The following is a 25575-nucleotide window of genomic DNA, read 5'->3' as shown; positions in this document are numbered from 1 at the left end:
AGGCTGCTAGTGATTCACTGTGACTGTCTTTTCTCTCTTGCTCTCAGTGAAGACGGACGCTTTTTTCCTCTGCTCCCTCCCTGCCCATGCTTGCTCTGTTTTTGTCCAGTCTTTTTCTCTCTTTTTGGAACCTTTATTTGCACATCCTCCTAGTATATATATTATTTATCTGGTCAACCAATTTCTCAATGCAATTGTTAAAATTTTTGACGAGAAGTCTGGGTAATGGAGAGCCGTCTTTTCTCCTTTGGGGACACACCCAGCGGGATTCACCTGGGATTTATTCATGACAACAGGATTTCTGCTGTCATGTGGATTCTTGGCTTATCGACATATTTGTTACGAACTTGGCCTAACTGGCGAACATTCAGACTGTTGGTGTGGACAGTGACGCAGGTTGGATGTGAGTCTTGCGGAGACTCCTCAGCCCTGGTAAGGACTCTAAAACTCACTAATGGGATAGAATTGATCTTGGAGAAGTTGCTAGTTTCGATGCAGTGGAACGACCAAACTAATTTGGGTGATTGGGAACTGAGATGTATCGGAGAGACTTAAGGGAAGATTGAAATTCATAACCCAACCTAAGACATTCTGTATCTGAATTGGCTTCCCCCGTGTGGCCTTGGTGGGCAGCATGTTTCCAATCTCCTTGAAGATATGTAAACATAACGCTCGTTCTCACCTCACGCCCTCCATTTATCCATGCAGTTGAGGAGTTGATTGCTCCCAAAGACATTCCTTGATAACATCTTATCAGACTTCTGCTGGGAAGTTGAGCAACATGGTTTCATTGCCCTTTGACGTCACCGCCTTCACGCATATCTTTGTTTTGTCCTTTGTTTTGTCTAAATGTTGCCTTTTGCCGTAATGTCTCCTTTCCTCTTTTTTATTGTATTTTTTGTTAGAAACTGTGGAGTACTCACTTTTAACTCAGAAAAGAAATTAGAACCTTTTAGTTTATATTTTAGACACTGTAGAGTACTCGCTATTTAACCCAGAAAAGGTTTATTTTAGTTTATTAGTAATATTAGAAATTGTGGAGTGCGCACTATTTAGATCAATATTATACAGCCCAGAAATGGAATCAGAATCAGAATAACTATTATAATTTGACTTAGAACTAACCACAAAGGTTTTTAGTTGTCCAAATTTGTGTCATTGTTATACTTTGCTATTTTATTGAAGTAAAGTATTGAAAATGTATGTTAAAATATACACCGGTATTTTGAGCAGAATATGCTTTTAATGTTGATTTGAATAAATATTGATGGATTATTCAGTGATTGTCGTCATTAACTGTTATATTTTTAAATGTCATCTTTAAGTAAAGCACCTACAGATCCTTGGAATAACAGGAAAACATGAATTGTTTTACACAAATTGAGATTTTTCATTTCTTTAATATCAGAATCAAAGACATTCTAAAAAAGGTCACATTAATTACATTTTAAAAAATTTAAAGTATTAGTGTGAGTCATTATTCTAATCTCAAATGAAATGTTTTCATTTGTCATTAATTCTGCATTGACAGAGAAAATACATCTTTATGGACGTTTCATGCATCTTTGATTTACTGTATCCAGAGATAACACTTCAGACGATCTCTAACACTGTAATGTGACACAAAAACAAACCAGAAATTTCTTTCAAATTCTAAGGATATTTAAAATAAAGTCAAAAGTCCATAAATTAGTCGACTCGCCCAAAGCCTTCTGTTGTTAAGAGCTTTGGATTTCTGATCCTTTTCAGTTTTGTTGACCTCAGTCAATTTGGTTTCCTTCTTTCTGATCTTGATGCATCTGCAGGCTCCTATGAACACAAAAAGCTCTTATGAAAGTATGACAAAACCTTTTCAAGCAATTGTCATGTTTTTTTTTTCAATATTTGTAATGACAATGTCTTTGCCGGAAAGTGGTCTCTTCTCACTACTCGTCTCTTCAGTGACCTTTCATGTTGTCACTTCATTGTAAGGCAGGATGGGTCTGTTATCACAATATAATCAATTATTACCAAGTCAAAGCAACACATCTCTGTTCCTCTAAAATATAAAATAATTCACTGTTTAACTTAACAGTTGAATCTCATTCTAAACAACTACTGCCTGATATAAAACAGACTGTTTTACAAATTAAAACGATATTCAAAAAAAAAATTACAATATACGTTCCAGTATGGTTCTTTTGTAAAATTCCATGTACCTTTGATAACTGACTCCAAATACATGTTTCTTTTTTTTTTTATTAGGCTGATGAAATATTCTCATCATAAATGACTTTGATGTGAAGGTTGCCTAAAAAGGTTTAGGTAACCTTTTATGCCTAAAACCTTTAGACATAGATGGTTTTCATACCTTTTATGCTTAATTATGTTATGAAAGGTATGAAAACATCCATCTTTGTTTAATTATTATATATACAGTTTGTGTTTGTTCAGAGGAAATTCAAAGCGGAAAATTCAATGCGGAACTAAACTTCGTTCACAGTTTCTTCAGTACAGCCAAAGTGAAACACGGACATCTACGGAGCACACGAGGTAGCATTAGCTCCTCTTGAAAGGTAGTTTGGAAACAGGTTTGTCGTTTTCGGTAAATATTTCCGTGTTTTCAGTAAAAATGTCTTCAGTTCAGCCTCAGAGAGAGTTTATGAACGAGCAGGAAACTCCTGCTGGAGAAACATTGAAAGAGTTTAAAAAAATAAACGTCAAGATCGAGGAAGAGATGGAGGATCAGCGCAGACCGCTGGATTTTACCAGGATACCGAAGATCATCTTACACCGGATAGGTGCGAAACACCTTCACGTTTTTCTGATTAGTCAGGTTAAAGAGAGTTTTTAGACATATAAATAATAGTTATGTTCGGAAAGCTATTTTAACACAGAGTCATCTTGCTTTCTCTCCTGGAGATCCATAGAATGTTTTGACTGATTTCTAGATCCCTTCCAGTCAGAAAGACTACAGTGGTTAAGTTATAAATTTCTAATTTTAGTCTTTGGATCTCTTGAAAAGGCTTTAAGTGATCAATGTGAAGGAATCATTCTCTTACTCGCATTTAAAAGCTTTTGTTTTGTCTTTTTGTGCAGATCTCCCACAGTGCTGGGTGTGTAAAGAGGAGGAGGTTCTGAATGAATTCAGCTACCAGGACAGGAAGTCCAGTTCATATAAAGAAGAACCAGAACATCAAGAGTTCAAAGAGGAAGAGAAGCCACTCTGCATCAGTCAGGATGAAGAGCAGCTTGTGGTGAAACAGGAGACTGATGACATTTTGGTGAATCCTCCTAATGTGCAAAGAATCCACAATAAATCAGAACCACAGAGGAACCAACTCATCTCTCATGGTTCTGCTGAGGATGAGAACCAGGATCAGGAAGGAAGCAATTCTGAAGACCCAGGAAAAAAGAGAAAGAAAGAACAGAAACACGACAAAAGATGCCAGAAAGGTAAAACTGATTGTTCACACCAAAAAATGCACTTAAAAGCTGAAAGAGTCCAAAAATTATATTCTTGTAAAGTTTGTGATAAAACCTTCTCTCATAGCGTTTGCTTGACCAGACACATAAAAACTCACATGGGTAAGAAGCCTTTCACATTTTCAAGCTGTGGGAAAAGTTTCAATCAAAAGAATAGTTTATTTTATCACATGAAGATTCACACAGGGCTTTCTCTTGTTAAACTTTGCTTCTATTAAATTAGCAACATAACATCGTAACATAGCAGATAGATGGTCATAAAATTTATCAACAGCTGTATGACATCCTGACTTAGCAACCAGTCAGACCATCATCAAGGAACAGGAGGCGTGTTTCATAGTGGACTGCAGTCAACTACACTGTGAAACCATGACAATCAATCAATCAATCAATCAATCAATCAATCAATCAATCAATCAATCAAATTTTATTTGTATTGCATATTTCAGCAGCAAGGCATTTCAAAGTGCTTCACATAATTAAAATAAAAGCATTAAAGAGATTAAAAGAAAAAGATTAAAAAGGTAAAAACATCAAAGACATCAAAACCCGCACTCTAATCCTAATTTAGCCATAAGCAACTCTAAACAGGTGGTTTTTAAGTTGAGATTTAAAGGCACTCAGTGTTTCAGCTGTTTTACTATTTTCTGGAAGTTTGTTCCAAATCTGTGGTGCATAGAAACTGAATGCTGCTTCTCCTCGTTTGGTTCTGGTTCTGGGGATGCAAAGCAGAGCAGAACCAGAAGATCTGAGAGGTCTAGACGGTTGGTACAACAATAACAGATCTTTAATGTATTGTGGTGCTAAACCGTTCAGTGATTTATAAACTAACAACAGCATTTTAAAGTCTATTCTTTGAGCTACAGGGAGCCAGAGTATGGACTTTAAAACTGGTGTTATGTGGTCTGTCTTCCTGGTTTTAGTCAGAACAGCAGCAGCAGCTTCTGGATCAACTGCAGCTGTTTGATTGATTTATTAATCAGACCTGTGAAGACGCTGTTGCAGTAATCAATACGGCTAAAGATGAACACATGGATGAGTTTCTCTAGATCGTGCTGAGACATCAGTCCTCTAATCCTGGAGATGTTCTTCAGGTGATAGAAGGCCGACTTTGTGACTGTTTTAATGTGGTCACTCCTTTTTACCTGCTAGAAACGGCTAATCTGAACTTTTCCTCATTCTGTCCCTGGTCTCTCTCATAATCATCCTCCTCCGATGATAATAAAACCCCTGAACCGCTAATTCAGTTTACGTTTTCGCTTTAGGTCTTTTATGTCACTCTTGAATGTGATATACATGTTGTAGCTACATGGAGGAAGAAAATGTTTTGTAATATTTGTCAGGAAGCCACTAAGTTAAGCTATCACCATCTTGTTTGCTCACCTGGGGGTCCATATTATCATATTTTGACTTGTATGTAGTTCCAGTCTGATTAGAAGAACCTCATTGGTTGAGTCAATGTTCATTCTTGTAAGATTGTAATTTTAAAACAACCCAACAAAATCCTGTTTTGATACATAAGCAGGTTAAAGTGAAGGACTCCTTGTCTGATTGACATTTAAAAGCTTTTGTCTTTTTGTACAGATCTCCCACAGTGCTGGGTGTGTAAAGAGGAGGAGGTTCTGAATGAATTCAGCTACCAGGACAGGAAGTCCAGTTCATATAAAGAAGAACCAGAACATGACGAGTTCAAAGAGGAAGAGAAGCCACTCTGCATCAGTCAGGATGAAGAGCAGCTTGTGGTGAAACAGGAGACTGATGACATTTTGGTGAATCCTCCTAATGTGCAACGAATCCACAATGAATCAGAACCACAGAGGAACCAACTCATCTCTCATGGTTCTGCTGAGGATGAGAACCAGGATCAGGAAGGAAGCAATTCTGAAGACCCAAGAAAAAAGAGAAAGAAAGAACAGAAACACATCAAAAGATGCCAGAAAGGTAAAACTCATTCTTCACACCAAAAAATGCACTTAAAAGCTCAGAGTCCAAAAATTATATTCTTGTAAAGTTTGTGATAAAACCTTCTCTCATAGCGTTTGCTTGACCAGACACATAAAAACTCACATGGGTAAGAAGCCTTTCACATTTTCAAGCTGTGGGATAAGTTTCAATCAAAAGAATAGTTTAATTTATCACATGAAGATTCACACAGGGCTTTCTCTTGTTAAACTTTGCTTCTATTAAATTAGCAACATAACATCATAACATAGCAGATAGATGGTCATAAAATTTATCAACAGCTGTATGACATCCTGACTTAGCAACCAGTCAGACCATCATCAAGGAACAGGAGGCGTGTTTCATAGTGGACTGCAGTCAACTACACTGTGAAACCATGACGATGCATTTATATCCATCCAGTTATCACTAAAAACAATTTATTCACTTAAATTAGCTGCTGCAACTTGACACAAGCTGCAGCAATCTGCTACTGGCACCTGGGACGGGTCCCATTTCCCAGTAGCACAGGTTTCCTCACCAGCCAAAGTCCTTCTGCAACCTGGCACGGGGTGCCTCGACACACAATCAGCTGTCACCGGAAGTACCACTGCACCCCCCGGCAGGTGCCAGTACGAGCAGTAGGCAGGTGCCGAAGCCAGTGGTACCAATGACACCTGTTATATATTCAACCAATTCAAAGACGAAAGGAGTCGGCTGGATTATTCAGATGAACTTCAGTGAATAAATAGGATGAATGAATCATACATAATGATATACGACAGTGTAGGACATAGGCACCGGAATAGGAGTGGCCATTGGCCCCCCTTTTACGGCAGGGGAGGAAATAAAATTTTTCCAGCCACTGTTTGTTTCTTTTGATTACAAACCCCACAAGAACAAGCAAATTATATAAAATATATGATTTATTCTTAACTCTATGAAAATCGATTTACTGACATCAAGTTTCCCTTACACATGTACTTGCATAATAATTTAACATAAGCATGGAGACCTTGTACTGCAATAAGTTCATTTGATGTAATTACTAACGGCAAACTTCTAGTGTGCCGTGAGTGATCATCAGGTGTGACCTGACTGGAAATGACCAAATTTCACATACGGAACCGTGTTTTCCAGACTACAAACTGCTACTTTTTCCTAAGCTTTGAACCAGGCATCTTGTAGCCCGGTGCGGCTTTTCTGTGTATTTTTCGTCAACCTCCAGGGGGCTCTTTAGCAGCAAGTGAATCATTCAAAGTCACAATTGGAAATCATAGAAGAACGCGCTAATTTTCATTTGGAACAACCACATGCTAGCAGCAAGCATGACAGAGAAATGTTTTCCAACTCTTATGATGCAGCTTTTAAGTTGAGGGTTATCGATCTGGCAGTACAGGTGGGAAATAGAGCCGCTGCATTTAAGCTTGGCGTGAACGAAACCATGGTTCGGCTTTGGAGACGGAGTGCTGCGTCCTTAATATACCTCTAGAACCCGACGGACCCACCGGTGGGTCCAGCTGCCACGTGACCTCGGCTCGCTCTGTAAACAAATGCTTCACGTGCCTTTACAAAAATCTTTTTTTATTATCCACTAAAAGAGGCTTTAATCTTTCAAAAACTATTCCGCATAAAGGTTTTGCCCAAAATGTTAAGATTATAGAGCTATTTAAAAACAGCTGATGAGATATAAAGATTTTCCGGGCGATGACGCAACTGCCCGGAAAACACCCTATCGGCTGATCATCACGGCCATTTTGTGGCTTCACGAGACAGAGGAAAGACTCTCAGATCATGGCACAAGATGTCGGCTATGCAAAATCATGACGTATTTTCCGGAACCCAATCTAAATGTCTGCGCTCTCCGAGCGCTGAGCATTCACTGAGCGCACACACACCACAAACTCTATTCCGCATAAAGGTTTTGCCCAAAATGTTAAGATTTTAGAGCTATTTAAAAACAGCTGATGAGATAAAGATTTTCCGGGCGATGACGCAACTGCCCGGAAAACACCCTGTACTTGCTAGGTTTTTTATATACTTGCTATATAAAAAACCTATCGAAACACTCTTAGTAAAATCCACAGCATCAATTTCCCTAGTCTCTTGCTGTATCAATTACCATTTTTTTGACATTTCTGTTGTAAATAGTTTCATTATTTTCAAAATACTTGCAGAAAAAAGAGAGGAAAATGCCATTTCCCAACGGCAATTCAGAGAGAAACTCATGGAGGAGCTCATACTGAAGTCTAAAGGAGAAACAGCTTGTCCTCAGCGAAGCACATCATTTTCGGCTCAACCCGGTGCATTCAAATGCCCTGGGTCATTTCCCAGATACTTTGGGGGAACAGCAGATGAAAAGCGAAGGATTTGTGTGTGGTGCAAGCAAAAAGGCAGAAAGATAAAAACACCACTGTACTGTTCCATATGTAACGTTGCCCTCTGTCTTCAGCCAAAAAGAAATTGCTTTGAGGACTACCACAAAAACTTGTAGTTTGTGGTCTTTTTTTCAACTTTTTTTTTTTTTTGGTGGTGATGGTGGTCTTGGATTTTCAAAATTGTTTATTTGCTCTTGGAAATTACTTCAAATAGTATTTTTGACTTTTTTACCTTGTCTCACTAAAAGTTTTCTATTTGGAGTCAAAGAAAGAGCTTTCAGTTCATCATTATTACATATTTACATTACATATTATACTGTGCACAATGCTACATTTTGCATATAAATGGGGTAAATGTCATGACCAATGGTTATATGTAGAAAGTGTCATTAGATGGTAATAAGCTATTTAATTTTAACAAACCCCCAGTATTGATGTAAAAAACACATTTGTCACAGTTTGGTGAAATTTTTGGATAAATGTGCCAAAATGGCCTCTCTGCCTAAGAAATTTCTCACTAATACCATTCTAAAATAAATATGATTCATCTGATTGAGTCCAAATTTGGTATACTTTTACACAACATTTAGATTTAAAAGTCTGTACTACTTTTTTGTGCTATAAATAATATTTTAGTAGTGTTTTGCAATGTTTATTTCAAAGAAAATTTTGGCGAGGTTCAAAAAATGCAAAATATTTTGTATTTTGTCCCTAATATTTCAGGCAGGGTCAAAGCTACAATGGTGCTGACACCAGAAAATCATTCTATGACATCTTACCTTTACAGACGTACCAAAAGTTTCTTCTTTAATCTAATAGCTGTGAGGCTATAAGTGATTTTCTTTTGTGTGTTTTTGTCAGGCAGAAATTTATTTATACCCCCATGAGGGTGTCCAGCAGATTTATTAGGACGCAGCGCTCTGCTGGGTCCTTATGGACAACCAAGAGCAGCAGAGGTACCAGCTTCTTATATCCCGGTGCGGCTTATATACGAGATATATACATTTCCAGGTTTGTTTTTTGTTTTTTTTTTTGAAGGTGCGGCTTATAGTATGGTGTGCTTTATAGTAGGGCTGAAACGATTCCTCGAGTGATTCAAGTACCTCGATTATTAAAATTCCTCGAGGAAAATTGACCTTCCTCGAAGTTTTGTTAATTTATGTTTTATCATTTAGCGCACCGTGTTTCAGCCGGAACATTATTTGCGTTGCGCGGAGCTCTGACTTCCGCCTCTGAGTTGTTGACGGAAGCTACGTGTTAGCGGCATAACGTCCAATCTTCAAGTTCGTCCCGCGGGGATTTTACTGATTGGTGATAATTCCGGGTTTTTTATCGTTTTTGTGGGACCAATTAACATCTTTAAAATGACGGGCGCGATGCCGGGAGTTCGGCAGCCTTTCTGCTCCGGAGCTGCTGGTTGAACGGCGGGAAGAAGCTGAGGAGGATTTATACAGGTGAGCGGAGAGACTGAACACGGCGGGCGGCTGAGGGTTGATGCTTACAGGGTAAGAGCAGCTTTACGGACAAACCGCACAATAAACTTATATTATCCCGGTCTGAACAAACGGGAGGCGGAACATGGCTGGTAGATGAGTTTCTGAACGGAGGAGCCGTAAATATCCCGTATTGCTCCCCCGGTCTACAAAAAAGTAACTGGTAGAGAAGATCAAATGTGGAAAAAATAGACTGATGTTGATATCCGATAGTAACACTGGTGTTATGGAAGATTTACCAATATTTTATTTCATAATTGTTTTTATCCGATTACTCGATTAATCGTAAGAAAAATCTATAGATTACTCGATTACTAAAATAATCGTTTATAACAGCCCTACTTTGCAGCCCGGTGTCCTGCAACTCTTAGATGTCTCCCTGGTCCAACACACTTGAATCCAACAGCTGAATCACCTCCTAAGTGCAGTCAGGTTCTCTAGAGTCCTGTTAATGACCTCATTATTTGACTCAGGTGTGTTGAAGTAGAGACACATCTAAAAGTTGTCAGAGACCCTCGAGGCCTGGAGTTGCCCACCCCTGGTCTGGACGATTGGTACAGCAGTAACAGATCTTTAAAGTATTGTGGTGCTAAACCGTTCAGTGATTTATAAACTAACATCAGTATTTTAAAGTCTATTCTTTGAGCTACAGGGAGCCAGTGTAGGGACTTTAAAACTGGTGTTATGTGCTCTATCTTCCTGGTTTTAGTGAGAACACGAGCAGCAGCTTCTGGATCAACTGCAGCTGTTTGATTGATTTTTTAATCAGACCTGTGAAGACGCTGTTGCAGTAATCAATACGGCTAAAGATGAACACATGGATGAGTTTCTCTAGATCGTGCTGAGACATCAGTCTTCTAATCCTGGAGATGTTCTTCAGGTGATAGAAGGCCGACTTTGTGACTCTTTAAATGTGGTCACTCCTTTTTACCGGGTAGAAACAGCTAATCTGAACTTTTCCTCAGTCAGTCCCTGGTCTCTCTCATAATCATCCTCCTCAGATGATAATAAAACCCCTGAACCGCTAATTCAGTTTACGTTTTTGCTTTAGGCCTTTTATGTCACTCTTGAATGTGATATACATGTTTTAGCTTCATGGATGAAGAAAATGTTTTGTAATATTTGTCAGGAAGCCACTAAGATAAGCTATCACCATCTTGTTTGCTCACTTGGAGGTCTATAGTATCATATTTTGACTTATATCTAGTTCCAGTCTGATTAGAAGAACCTCATTGGTTGAGTCAATGTTCATTCTTGTAAGATTGTAATTTCAGAATTTCCCAACAAAATCCTGTTTTGATACATCAGCAGGTTAAAGTGAAGGACTCCTTGTCTGATTGACATTTAAAAGTTTTTGTTTTGTGTTTTTGTCCAGATCTCCCACAATGCTGTGTGTGTAAAGAGGAGGAGGTTCTCAATGAAACAGAATCACAGAGGAACCAACTCATCTCTCATGGCTCTCCAGAAGCTGAGAACCAGGATCAGGAAGGAATCAATTCTGAAGACCCAGGAAAAAAGAGAAAGGAAGAACAGAAACAAAAGGAGAAATGTGAGAAAACCAAACAGCAGAAAGGCAGGACTGACACTTCAAAACAAAAGCACAAGAAAGATCACCCAGGACAAAAATCATATTCTTGTAAAATTTGTGACAAAAGGTTTTCTCAAAACGGTCACATGATGAGTCACATGAGAATTCACACAGGTGAGAAGCCTTTCTCATGTGGGACCTGTGGAAAGAATTGCAGTGAACGATGGGCTTTAACTCAGCACATGAGAATTCACACAGGTGAGAAGCCTTTCTCTTGTGAGACCTGTGGAAAAAGCTTCTCTCGAAAAGATACTTTAAATGATCATATGAAAATTCATACAGGTGATAAGTCTTTCTCTTGTGGGACCTGTGGAAAGAGTTACATCAAAAGATGTACTTTAAATTGTCACATGAGAATTCACACAGGTGAGAAACCTTTCTCTTGTGACTTCTGTGGAAAGAGTTACAGTCACAGACAGACTTTAACTTGTCACAGGAAAATTCACACAGATGGGAAGCCTTTCTCTTGTGAGACCTGTGGAAAAAGCTTCTCTCGAAAAGATACTTTAAATGATCATATGAAAATTCATACAGGTCATAAGTCTTTCTCTTGTGGGACCTGTGGAAAGAGTTTCATCAAAAGACGTACTTTAAATTGTCACATCAAAATTCATACAGGTGAGAAACCTTTCTCTTGTGACTTCTGTGGAAAGAGTTACAGTCACAAACAGACTTTAACTTGTCACAGGAGAATTCACACAGATGAGAAGCCTTTCTCTTGTGAGACTTGTGGAAAAAGCTTCTCTCGAAAAGATACTTTAAATGATCATATGAAAATTCATACAGGTAAGAAGCCTTTCTCTTGTGGGACTTGTGGAAAGAGTTACATTAATAGACAGACTTTAATTTGTCACAGGAGAATTCACACAGGTGAGAAGCCTTTCTCTTGTGAGACCTGTGGAAAAAGTTTCTCTCGAAAACATACTTTAAATTATCATAAGACAATTCACTCAGGTGAGAAGCCTTTCTGTTGTGAATCTTGTGGAAAAAGTTTTGCTCAAAAAGATACTTTAAATTTTCATATGAAACTTCATACAAATGAGAAGCCTTTTTCATGTGGACCTTGTGGAAAAAGATTCTCTCAAAAGGGAACGTTAAATGTTCACTTGAGAATTCACACTGGTGAGAAGCCTTTCTCCTGTGGGACATGTGGAAAAACTTTCTCTGAAAAAGGAAAGTTAAATGTTCACATGAGAATTCACACAGGTGAGAAGCCTTTTTCCTGTGGGACATGTGGAAAATCCTTCTCTGAAAAAGGAAAGTTAAATGTTCACATGAGAAATCACACAGGTGAGAAGCCTTTCTCCTGTGGGACATGTGGAAAATCTTTCTCTCAAAAAGAAAAGTTAAATGTTCACATGAGAAATCACACAGGTGAGAAGCTTTTCTCCTGTGGGACATGTGGAAAAACTTTCTCTCTAAAAGGGAAGTTAAATGTTCACATGAGAATTCACACTGGTGACAAGCCTTTCTCCTGTGGAACCTGTGGAAAGAGTTTCTCTCGAAAAGACCATCTATGTAGTCATATGATTGTTCATACAGGTAAGAAGCATTTCTCTTGTGGGACCTGTGGAAAGAGCTACAGTCATAGAAGGTCGTTATGTCACCATATGAGGACTCACTCAGAGTAGAAGTCTTGGGAACAAATCACATCAGATCGTTTTTGGCATCAGTTCGAATGGAAAATCTTGTATGTTGTCAATAGCAAGTAGAAAATGTTAAAGTGAACAGATTGTTGCAGGCTGCTAGTGATTCACTGTGACTGTCTTTTCTCTCTTGCTCTCAGTGAAGACGGACGCTTTTTTCCTCTGCTCCCTCCCTGCCCATGCTTGCTCTGTTTTTGTCCAGTCTTTTTCTCTCTTTTTGGAACCTTTATTTGGACATCCTCCTAGTATATATATTATTTATCTGGTCAACCAATTTCTCAATGCAATTGTTAACATTTTTGACAAGAAGTCTGGGAAATGGAGAGCAGTCTTTTCTCCTTTGGGGACACACCCAGCGGGATTCACCTGGGATTTATTCATGACAACAGGATTTCTGCTGTCATGTGGATTCTTGGCTTATCGACATATTTGTTACGAACTTGGCCTAACTAGCGAACACTCAGACTGTTGGTGTGGACAGAGACGCAGGTTGGATGTGAGTCTTGCGGAGACTCCTCAGCCCTGCTAAGGACTCTAAAACTTACTAATGGTATAGAATTGATCTTGGAGAAGTTGCTAGTTTCGATGCAGTGGAACGACCAAACTAATTTGGGTGATTGGGAACTGAGATGTATCGGAGAGACTTAAGGGAAGATTGAAATTCATAACCCACCTAAGACATTCTGTATCTGAATTGGCTTCCCCCGTGTGGCCTTGGAAGGGCAGCATGTTTCCAATCTCCTTGAAGATATTTAAACATAACGCTCGTTCTCACCTCACGCCCTCCATTTATCCATGCAGTTGAGGAGTTGATTGCTCCCAAAGACATTCCTTGATAACATCTTATCAGACTTCTGCTGGGAAGTTGAGCAACATGGTTTCATTGCCCTTTGACGTCACCGCCTTCACGCATATCTTTGTTTTGCCCTTTGTTTTGTCTAAATGTTGCCTTTTGCCGTAATGTGTCCTTTTCTCTTTTTTATTGTATTTTTTGTTAGAAACTGTGGAGTACTCACTTTTAACTCACAAAAGAAATTAGAACCTTTTAGTTTATATTTTAGACACTGTAGAGTACTCGCTATTTAACCCAGAAAAGGTTTATTTTAGTTTATTAGTAATATTAGAAATTGTGGAGTGCGCACTATTTAGATCAATATTATACAGCCCAGAAATGGAATCAGAATCAGAATAACTATTATAATTTGACTTAGAACTAACCACAAAGGTTTTTAGTTGTCCAAATTTGTGTCATTGTTATACTTTGCTATTTTATTGAAGTAAAGTATTGAAAATGTATGTTAAAATATACACCGGTATTTTGAGCAGAATATGCTTTTAATGTTGATTTGAATAAATATTGATGGATTATTCAGTGATTGTCGTCATTAACTGTTATATTTTTAAATGTCATCTTTAAGTAAAGCACCTACAGATCCTTGGAATAACAGGAAAACATGAGTTATTTTGCACAAATTGAGATTTTTCATTTCTTCAATATTAGAATTAAATACACATTCTAAAAAAGGTCACAATTACATTTTTAAAAATTTAAAGTATTAGTGTGAGTTATTATTCTAATCTCAAATGTAATGTTTTCATTAGTCAGTAATTCTGCATTGACAGAGAAAATACATCCTTATGGACATTTCATGCATCTTTCATTTACTGTATCCAGAGATAACACTGCAGACGATCTCCAACACTGTAATGTGACACAAAAACAAACCAGAAATTTCTTTCAAATTCTAAGGATATTTAAAATAAAGTCAAAAGTCCATAAATTAGTCGACTCGCCCAAAGCCTTCTGTTGTTAAGAGCTTTGGATTTCTGATCCTTTTCAGTTTTGTTGACCTCAGTCAATTTGGTTTCCTTCTTTCTGATCTTGATGCATCTTTAGGCTCCTACTCGTCTCTTCAGTAACCTTTCATGTTGTCACTTCATTGTAAGGCAGGATGGGCCTTTTATCACAATATAATCAATTATTACCAAGTCAAAACAACACATCTCTGTTCCTCTAAAATATAAAATAATTCACTGTTTAACTTTACAGTTGAATCTCATTCTAAACAACTACAGCCTGATATAAAACAGACTGTTTTACAAATTAAAACGATATTCAAAAAAATTACAATATATGTTCCAGTATGGTTCTTTTGTAAAATTCCATGTACCTTTGATAACTGACTCCAAATTCATATTTCTTTTTTGATGAAATATTCTCATCATAAATGACTTTGATGTGAAGGTGGCCTAAAAAGGTTTAGGTAACCTTTTATGCCTAAAATCTTTAGGCATAAAAGGTTTTCATACCTTTTATGCTTAATTATTAGGCATAAAAGGTATGAAAACATCCATCTTTGTGTAATTATTATATATACAGTTTGTGTTTGTTCAGAGGAAATTCAAAGCGGAAAATTCAATGCGGAACTAAACTTCGTTTACAGTTTCTTCAGTACAGCCAAAGTGAAACACGGAAACCTACGGCGCACACGAGGTAGCATTAGCTCCTCTTGAAAGGTAGTTTGGAAACAGGTTTGTCGTTTTCGGTAAATATTTCCGTGTTTTCAGTAAAAATGTCTTCAGTTCAGCCTCAGAGAGAGTTTATGAACGAGCAGGAAACTCCTGCTGGAGAAACATTGAAAGAGTTTAAAGAAATCAACGTCAAGATCGAGGAAGAGATGGAGGATCAGCGCAGACTGCTGGATTTTACCAGGATACCGAAGATCATCTTACACCGGATAGGTACGAAACACCTTCACGTTTTTCTGATTAGTCAGGTTAAAGAGAGTTTTTAGACATATAAATAATAGTTATGTTCGGAAAGCTATTTTAACCCAGAGTCATCTTGCTGGATCTCCTGGAGATCCATAGAATGTTTTGACTGATTTCTAGATCCCTTCCAGTCAGAAAGACTACAGTGGTTAAGTTATGAATTTCTAATTTTAGTCTTTGGATCTCTTGAAAAGGCTTTAAGTGATCAATGTGAAGGAATCATTCTCTTACTCGCATTTAAAAGCTTTTGTTTTGTCTTTTTGTGCAGATCTCCCACAGTGCTGGGTGTGTAAAGAGGAGGAGGTTCTGAATGAATTCAGCTACCAGGACAGGAAGTCCAGTTCATATAAAGAAGAACCAGAACATGACGAGTTCAAAGAGGAAGAGAAGCCACTCTGCATCAGTCAGGATGAAGAGCAGCTTGTGGTGAAACAGGAGACTGATGACATTTTGGTGAATCCTCCTAATGTGCAACGAATCCACAATGAATCAGAACCACAGAGGAACCAACTCATCTCTCATGGTTCTGCTGAGGATGAGAACCAGGATCAGGAAAGAAGCAATTCTGAAGACCCAGGAAAAAAGAGAAAGGAAGAACAGAAACACGACAAAAGATGCCAGAAAGGTAAAACTGATTGTTCACACCAAAAAATGCACTTAAAAGCTCAAAGAGTCCAACAATTATATTCTTGTAAAGTTTGTGATAAAACCTTCTCTCAAAGCGTTTGCTTGACCAGACACATAAAAACTCACATGGGTAAGAAGCCTTTCACATTTTCAAGCTGTGGGAAAAGTTTCAGTCAAAAGAATAGTTTAATTTATCGCATGAAGATTCACACAGGGCTTTCTCTTGTTAATTTTTTCAGACGATTTTGTGGCATTTTCTCTCAATTTTTTTTTTACATCTGAGAGAATAATGGCCAACAAAATGAAGAAGGTTTTCAAAGCTGAGGAGGTGCTGGATATATTGACCACTGATAGCGGTGCTGATCTTTTTCCCATCGACTCTTCCTCTGATGAGGAAGATTTAATTCATCAAGATGGAAATACAAGTGATCCAGATTATGAAATTCCAACATCAGCAAGGTTTGTAATTAATTTTGCTATATCCATGTTTATTTTTGTGCAGTTCATAGTATATGTGCTATGCCTATCAAACTCTTTTTGTGGGGTAAAACTGGGAGATTACAACATGATATAAGTAAATTATAATTTATCAAATTTTACTATTACAACTGAAAATGAATACTACTTCAAATGAGAAACCAAAATCACAACATGATAAAAAAAATGTGTTAGAATTTTTATGAGCAAACATATTTTTATATCACATAAATTTCTTAATTATTTATGTTTTTATTTGTGTTAATTTGTTAATCTGGGACCCAAAGGCAAATTTTGTGCCACAAACGAGCAAATGTTGTATGACAAAAAAAAAAAAATCTTTGAATCCCTGAATTTTTATTTCTTTTCCACGTGATTTTATAGTGATGATGGTGAGGAGGAGGATGACAATCAACTGCCATCTGGACAAGCATCCTCCAGTACATCCCGAGTAGGGCCATGTTCTTCCGCTTCCCCTGCAGAGCCACATCCAGACCTTTATCAGGTTGGAGATGCACAGAAAAAAAGGAAACAAAAAGCCCCCCACAAATCTGTGCATCCAAAGCGGGGATGGGGTGATTCTCTATCAGAGGAAAAATGGCACAGTAGAGAAGATGAAGACCAAAAGCCACAACCATTCAGGTTTGTGCCAGCCAGGATGCCCGGGCCCACTTTTGATACCACATTTTCTTGGTCTCCACTGAGCCTCTTCCAGCTTTTTTTTAGTCCTTCTGTAGTCCGTACAGTTATTGACAACACCAATGCCAATGCTGCGAGAAGACTAAGGGCTGGAAAAAAGTTCATCTGGAAGGAGCTGACAGTGAAAGATTTTTACATTTTTATGGCCATCGTCATTTTCACCAGTCTTGTGAGTTTGCATCGTACATCAGACTACTGGAGAAAGTCGTGGCCATATAACTTCTCCTTCCCTGGAGATAAGATGACAAGATGTCGTTTTGAAGCCATCTTGTGGTCTCTTCATCTTAGTAACCCTCAGGAAGATGAGGAGAATGAAAAAAAGAAGAACACGGCAGAGTATGACAGGCTTTTCAAGATCAAGCCGTTGTACACAGATATTGTGACCGCCTGCCAGACCTACTTCCAGCCACAACAGAAAATCTCCATTGACGAACGGATGGTTGCGTCCAAAGCCCGCAACAGCATGAAACAGTACCAGAAGGACAAGCCAACAAAGTGGGGCTTCAAGCTTTTTGTTTTGGCAGATTCCACCACTGGCTACACCTGGAATTTTTTTATTTATACTGGTAAAAATGTTTCCACCACAGGGCAGTGCCTGAGCTACACTTCAGTGATGGACCTCCTTCCGTTCTCTTTGCTTGGAAGAGGGTATACGCTGTATGTAGACAATTTCTACACCAGCCCCATACTTTTTACAGATCTGAGTGTAAAATACATCGGCTGTTGTGGGACAATAAGAAAAAACCGTGTTGGTTTTCCTCAAACAACCACTAACGACCTGCCCAAAAAGGCTGAGAGGGGAGATCTACGGTGGCTGAGGAGAGGTAACCTACTTTTTGTGAAGTGGATGGACACACGCGAGGTGACCTTGTGCTCCACAGTCCACACAGCTTTCAGTGGAAAAACTATCCAGCGGAGGGTAAAAAGTGGTGGTGTGTGGCAGACTAAAAGCATACCTGCTCCTGATTCCGTCATCGATTACAATAAACACATGGGTGGTGTGGATTTGTCCGATGCGTTAATCAGTTATTACAGTGTACAGCAAAAGACCATGAAATGGTACAAAAAATTTTTCTACCATTTTATAGACATTGCAACAGTGAACAGCTTCATCCTCTACAAGGAGCTCTTGAAACTGAGAAGGGATCCTGCCTCCACAAGTACAGCCGACCACAAAAAGTTCAAAGAGCAGCTTGCTGCAGAAATGATTGAGTTTGCTGAGAGCTCAACACCATCTTCACCGCCACCTCAACCACTGACATGCATGCCAGAATTTTATGAAAGTGCTGACATTCAAACCCGGAAGTACTGCAGGAGATGCAAGGATGCTGGCAGAACAAGGGTGAAGACACCCATTTATTGCAGGAGGTGCCAAGTCCCTCTGTGCCTTTCATCCACAAGAAACTGCTTCAAAGAGTGGCATGATGCCAAATAATGTAAATATGTAAATGAAGATGATGTTCTTATCAATAGGTAATGAGTAATTGTTGTTTACAACTGTGTTGTCAGTGAGGGTTTGTTTTTGTTAGTTCAAGGGTGTTTCAGTGGCAGAGATATGGAGTGTGCAACCAATATATGGAGGCTTTAGTCCTCGACATGGCCATGTCAACATGTTGACCTTTGCTGCATTATAAGCATTAAATTATAATTTCCTGCATGTCTTCCTCCTCTTTCCCCCACTTTCCATATGTTTATAGTTGAACAAAAACTAGAGCCACAAAACAACCCTATTGTTGTTGCATTATTGTAATTGTGAGATATATCAGTTTCTTCCTGTGATCATATCATTTTGACAAATCAGTTTTCATTGCCATTTGCATTTTCATTGTTATATAAATGTATTTGAAATGTTATTGTGAGTAAATGTTTTCCATTTTCATTCTATTACAATTTGTCTATATTTCTCTTTTTATAAATGAATGCAACGTGGATTTTTCAAAGGGACCCCCAAAAACAAATGTTATTAGATGTAATTACTTATCTATGATAAGTAATCATTTATTCTTTGATAAGATCAAATAATTGAAACAGAACCTACAGAAAAAAACTGAGAAAGTTCAAATGGCACAAATTGTGCCAAAATGGCTAATTTGGAAGGTCCGCCTAGATTTTTATCAAGTAGTACCTCTCTAAAACTCATATGATTAATTTTTTTTTCATAAAACTTGGCACAGTAAAAGGTCAGATTGTGTACTGTTGTTTACTGCATGTTTTGGCTTTCACTGCATGCTTTGAAAGGAATTTTCATATATTGAACTGTTTTTTTTTTAGGCGGAAATAGATTTTTTTCTTAATTTTTGATGTGTATCATATTAATTCCCTTTCCTCAGTAACAGGCAGGGTAGTTTTTAGAGCTGTAACATATTCTCTAGGATCTTGCCTTTGTTTTGATACCAAAATAATTAAAATAAACTCTGTAGTTCTTGAGATACATTCAATTCATTTTGGGCATGTTATTTTCAGCCATATTGCTCAAAAGGAGGCCTTGAGTCGAAGAGGTTAAACTTTGCTTCTATTAAATTAGCAACATAACATCATAACATAGCAGATAGATGGTCATAAAATTTATCAACAGCTGTATGACATCCTGACTTAGCAACCAGTCAGACCATCATCAAGGAACAGGAGGCGTGTTTCATAGTGGACTGTAGTCAACTACACTGTGAAACCATGACGATGCATTTATATCCATCCAGTTATAACTAAAAACAATTTATTGACTTAATGTAGCTGCTGCAACCTGACACAAGCTGCAGCAATCTGCTACTGGCACCTGGGACGGGTCCCATTTCCCAGTAGCACAGGTTTCCCTACCAGCCAAAGTCCTTCTGCAACCTGGCACGGGGTGCCTCGACACACAATCAGCTGTCACCGGAAGTACCACTGCACCCCCCAGCAGGTGCCAGTACAAGCAGGAGGCAGGTGCCGAAGCCAGTGGTACCAATGACACCTGTTATATATTCAACCAATTCAAAGACGAAAGAAGTCGGCTGGATTATTCAGATGAACTTCAGTGAATAAATAGGATGAATGAATCATACATAATGATATACGACAGAGTGTAGGACATAGGCACCGGAATAGGAGTGGCCATTGGCCCCCTTTTACGGCAGGGGTGGAAATAAAATTTTTCCAGCCACTGTTTGTTTCTTTTGATTACAAACCCCACAAGAACAAGCAAATTATATAAAATATACGATTTATTCTTAACTCTATGAAAACCGATTTACTGACATCAAGTTTCCCTTACACATGTACTTGCATAATAATTTAACATAAGCATGGACACCTTGTACTGCAATAAGTTCATTAGATGTAATTACTAACGGCAAACTTCTAGTGTGCCGTGAGTGATCATCAGGTGTGACCTGACTGGAAATGACCAAATTTCACATACGGAACCGTGTTTTCCAGACTACAAACTGCTACTTTTTCCTAAGCTTTGAACCAGGCGTCTTGTAGCCCGGTGCGGCTTTTCTGTGTATTTTTCGTCAACCTCCAGGGGGCTCTTTAGCAGCAAGTGAATCATTCAAAGTCACAATTGGAAATCATAGAAGAACGTGCTAATTTTCATTTGGAACAACCACATGCTAGCAGCAGGCACGACAGAGAAATGTTTTCAAACTCTTATGATGCAGCTTTTAAGTTGAGGGTTATCGATCTGGCAGTACAGGTGGGAAATAGAGCCGCTGCACTTAAGCTCGGCGTGAACGAAACCATGGTTCGGCTTTGGAGACGGAGTGCTGCGTCCTTAATATACCTCTAGAACCCGACGGACCCACCGGTGGGTCCAGCTGCCACGTGACCTCGGCTCGCTCTGTAAACAAAGGCTCCACGTGCCTTTACAAAAATCTTTTTTTATTATCCGCTAAAAGAGGCTTTAATCTTTCAAAAACTATTCCGCATAAAGGTTTTGCCCAAAATGTTAAGATTTTAGAGCTATTTAAAAACAGCTGATGAGATATAAAGATTTTCCGGGCGATGACGCAACTGCCCGGAAAACACCCTATCAGCTGATCATCACGGCCATTTTGTGGCTTCACGAGACTGAGGAAAGACTCTCAGATCATGGCACAAGATGTCGGCTATGCAAAATCATGACGTATTTTCCGGAACCCAATCTAAATGTCTGCGCTCTCCGAGTGCTGAGCATTCACTGAGCGCACACACACCACAAACTCTAACTAACATACTTGCTATATAAAAAAACCTATCGAAACACTCTTAGTAAAATCCACAGCATCAATTTCCCTAGTCTCTTGCTGTATCAATTACCATTTTTTTGACATTTCTGTTGTAAATAGTTTAATTATTTTCAAAATACTTGCAGAAAAAAGAGAGGAAAATGCCATTTCCCAACGGCAATTCAGAGAGAAACTCATGGAGGAGCTCATACTGGAGTCTAAAGGAGAAACAGCTTGTCCTCAGCGAAGCACATCATTTTCGGCTCAACCCGGTGCATTCAAATGCCCGGGGTCAGTTCCCAGATACTTTGGGGGAACAGCAGAGGAAAAGCGAAGGATTTGTGTGTGGTGCAAGCAGAAAGGCAGAAAGACAAAAACACCACTGTACTGTCCCAAATGTAACGTTGCCCTCTGTCTTCAGCCAAAAAGAAATTGCTTTGAGGACTACCACAAAAACTTGTAGTTTGTGGTCTTTTTTTCAACTTTTTTTTTTTTTGGTGGTGATGGTGGTCTTGGATTTTCAAAATTGTTTATTTGCTCTTGGAAATTACTTCAAATAGTATTTTTGACTGTTTTACCTTGTCTCACTAAAAGTTTTCTATTTGGAGTCAAAGAAAGAGCTTTCAGTTCATCATTATTACATATTTACATTACATATTATACTGTGCACAATGCTACATTTTGCATATAAATGGGGTAAATGTCATGACCAATGGTTATATGTAGAAAGTGTCATTAGATGGTAATAAGCTATTTAATTTTAACAAACCCCCAGTATTGATGTAAAAAACACATTTGTCACAGTTTGGTGAAATTTTTGGATAAATGTGCCAAAATGGCCTCTCCGCCTAAAAAATTTCTCACTAATACCATTCTAAAATAAATATGATTCATCTGATTGAGTCCAAATTTGGTATACTTTTACACAACATTTAGATTTAAAAGTCTGTACTACTTTTTTGTGCTATAAATAATATTTTAGTAGTGTTTTGCAATGTTATTTCAAAGAAAATTTTGGCGAGGTTCAAAAAATGCAAAATATTTTGTATTTTGTCCCTAATATTTCAGGCAGGGTCAAAGCTACAATGGTGCTGACACCAGAAAACCATTCTATGACATCTTACCTTTACAGACGTACCAAAAGTTTCTTCTTTAATCTAATAGCTGTGAGGTTATAAGTGATTTTCTTTTGTGTGTTTTTGTCAGGCAGAAATTTATTTATACCCCCATGAGGGTGTCCAGCAGATTTATTAGGACGCAGCGCTCTGCTGGGTCCTTATGGACAACCAAGAGCAGCAGAGGTACCAGCTTCTTATAGCCCGGTGCGGCTTATATACGAGATATATACATTTCCAGGTTTGTTTTTTGTTTTTGTTTTTTTTTTTGAAGGTGCGGCTTATAGTATGGTGTGCTTTATAGTAGGGCTGAAACGATTCCTCGAGTGATTCAAGTACCTCGATTATTAAAATTCCTCGAGGAAAATTGACCTTCCTCGAAGTTTCGTTAATTTATGTTTTATCATTTAGCGCACCGTGTTTCAGCCGGAACATTATTTGCGTTACGCGGAGCTCTGACTTCCGCCTCTGAGTTGTTGACGGAAGCTACGTGTTAGCGGCATAACGTCCAATCTTCAAGTTCGTCCCGCGGGGATTTTACTGATTGGTGATAATTCCGGGTTTTTTATCGTTTTTGTGGGACCAATAAACATCTTTAAAATGACCGGCGCGATGCCGGGAGTTCGGCAGCCTTTCTGCTCCGGAGCTGCTGGTTGAACGGCGGGAAGAAGCTGAGGAGGATTTATACAGGTGAGCGGAGAGACTGAACAAGGCGGGCGGCTGAGGGTTGATGCTTACAGGGTAAGAGCAGCTTTACGGACAAACCGCACAATAAACTTATATTATCCCGGTCTGAACAAACGGGAGGCGGAACATGGCTGGTAGATGAGTTTCTGAACGGAGGAGCCGTAAATATCCCGTATTGCTCCCCCGGTCTACAAAAAAGTAACTGGTAGAGAAGCTCAAATGTGGAAAAAATAGACTGATGTTGATATCCGATAGTAACACTGGTGTTATGGAAGATTTACCAATATTTTATTTCATAATTGTTTTTATCCGATTACTCGATTAATCGTAAGAAAAATCTATAGATTACTCGATTACTAAAATAATCGTTTACAACAGCCCTACTTTATAGTCTGGAAAATACCGTAATTGGTTTTAAAAAGATTTTTTGAAAATGAATTATCTGCAAATAATGCCATCTTTGAGAGTCTGCTGTAGTAGTGACTAGCGGCGTAATCATGTAATTTTCTTACCACTAGATGGCAGTAGGTACTGAGCATTTTACATTAAAATGAGAGAATTAGTGATGTATGAATGTTACAGGTAGCGGTGAGAGCATCGTATCTAGCAAGACTGACGACAGTAATGGAAAAGACAGAGAAGCTCAGCAGTAGTTGGAAAGAACATGGGTCCATTTCCCACAACATGTCTGTGTGAAGTGAGCTTCTCCAGCCTGGCTACTATAAAAACTAAAACCAGAGAGAAACAGAGTTGTTGAGGAAAAACTTTGCCTTTCTTCAATTTTTGCCAGGAAATCAGCTGTTTTCATCCAAACATATACAGGTTTCACACCAGGTGGGTAAAATATGCAGATATTGACATTTTGTACATGCAACTCTTCATATTGTAACAGTGAATATGAAGTGAAATCTTTTCCAAATAATATTGCTTCTTTCAGAATAAGAATTATTTTCTGTATTCCAGCTATAATAATGCTTGTGGATTAGTTTGTAAAGCACTTTGAAGTTTTCTACAACTTCTTTAAATTTAACACCACCGTGTTGTGGTTGTGTTCAGGTGTATTTTTGAAGTGGACATGTTAAGTGCAATTTGAAATAAATGTAAAATATGATAAAAATAAATTTTAGTCTTTGATTCCTATTCAGGACACTTTGATAAGAATGACTATATATGTAATATAGGCGGCTACAGAGTATCTTTGTTTACATTTTCGGTTGGTGGTGTGCCTCGAGATTTTTTAAATTAAAACAATGTACCTTGGCTCAAAAAAGGTTGAAAAACACTGAACTGCACAATCCAAACATTTTTGCAATTATATGTTGAACATTTCCATATTTTGGCTTCAACTCTCCCTGATAGTATTGATTGAAGATGTTTCTAGTCATTTATAAAATATTTTTAAATGGCATCAATAGCTGTTTTCAACTGTTTTAATTGTTTTTCCTTACTTATTACTACTACTTATTACTAATGTTTAACAATGTTAAACAATGTTTAACTGAAGTCCTAAAAGGGGTGCAGGTTTTAATGTTTTTATCTTTTTCTAAATCTCTCTTTGTTTATTCAATGTCACATGCTGTTATTTTAATTATGTAAAGCACTTTGAAATCCCTTGCTGCTGAAATGTGCTATACAAGTAAAATTTGATTGATTGATTGTGTGAGTCCGGGTGGCGGAAATCAACACTAAGCTCCAGGTAGTCAAAAAAAAAAAAACACTGGAATAACACAGAAATGGCAGATTGAATTAATAATGAACACGTTCTGAGATATTTTAATAATAGCGACTTTTAATATAAATGTACTCTAGAGAACCTGACTGCACATAGGTGATTCAGCTGTTGGATTCAAGTGTGTTGGACCAGTTAAACGTCGTTTAACTGGGACGTTCTCCAGGGGGCTTTACATCATTAAAACGGAAACAGTGAGAAAGAGAAATAAAAAGAAATTAATAAATACATAAAAACATGGAAGACATCAAAACCCGCACTCTAACCCTAATTTAGCCATAAGCAACTCTAAACAGGTGGGTTTTAAGTTGAGATTTAAAGGCACTCAGTGTTTCAGCTGTTTTACAGTTTTCTGGAAGTTTGTTCCAAATCTGTGGTGCATAGAAACTGAATGCTGCTTCTCCTCGTTTGGTTCTGGGGATGCAGAGCAGAACCAGAAGATCTGAGGGGTCTAGACCAGGGGTGGGCAATCCTGGTCCTCGAGGGCCGGTGTCCTGCAACTCTTAGATGTCTCCCTGGTCCAACACACTTGAATCCAACAGCTGAATCACCTCCTAAGTGCAGTCAGGTTCTCTAGAGTCCTGTTAATGACCTCATTATTTGACTTAGGTGTGTTGAAGTAGAGACACATCTAAAAGTTGTCAGAGACCCTCGAGGCCTGGAGTTGCCCACCCCTGGTCTGGACGATTGGTACAGCAATAACAGATCTTTAAAGTATTGTGGTGCTAAACCGTTCAGTGATTTATAAACTAACATCAGTATTTTAAAGTCTAT

General features: G+C 38.3%; 1 protein-coding gene across 11 annotated transcripts in view; it reads left to right on the top strand.

The window, feature by feature from the left end:
* The window catches only part of LOC103480890 (uncharacterized), a 134285-nt gene that overhangs the window by 29515 nt on the left and 79195 nt on the right, over positions 1 to 25575 (top strand). For 7 of the 11 annotated variants that reach the window (XR_014084599.1, XM_081599232.1, XM_081599234.1 and 4 more), the window contains 4 exons: positions 3079 to 3435; positions 5050 to 5406; positions 10653 to 10979; positions 15552 to 15908. Coding sequence is in view for 9 of the 11 variants with exons in the window: in XM_081599232.1 (XP_081455358.1) it covers positions 3079 to 3435; positions 5050 to 5406; positions 10653 to 10979; positions 15552 to 15908 (1398 nt within the window). In the remaining 2 variants the exon portion in view is untranslated. Of the gene's footprint in view, positions 1 to 2507; positions 2781 to 3078; positions 3436 to 5049; positions 5407 to 10652; positions 13888 to 14892; positions 15254 to 15551; positions 15909 to 22508; positions 22627 to 25575 lie in introns of those variants that run through there. The other 4 variants (XM_081599236.1, XM_081599245.1, XM_081599238.1 and 1 more) reach the window with 4 other exon arrangements.

Source organism: Poecilia reticulata, chromosome 18 (assembly GCF_904066995.2).
Source record: "Poecilia reticulata chromosome 18, P_reticulata-male-v2, whole genome shotgun sequence".
Taxonomy (NCBI): Eukaryota; Metazoa; Chordata; class Actinopteri; order Cyprinodontiformes; family Poeciliidae; genus Poecilia; species Poecilia reticulata.
The sequence above is the reverse complement of the archived record's forward strand: the minus strand, read 5'-3'. Positions and strand labels throughout refer to the sequence as shown.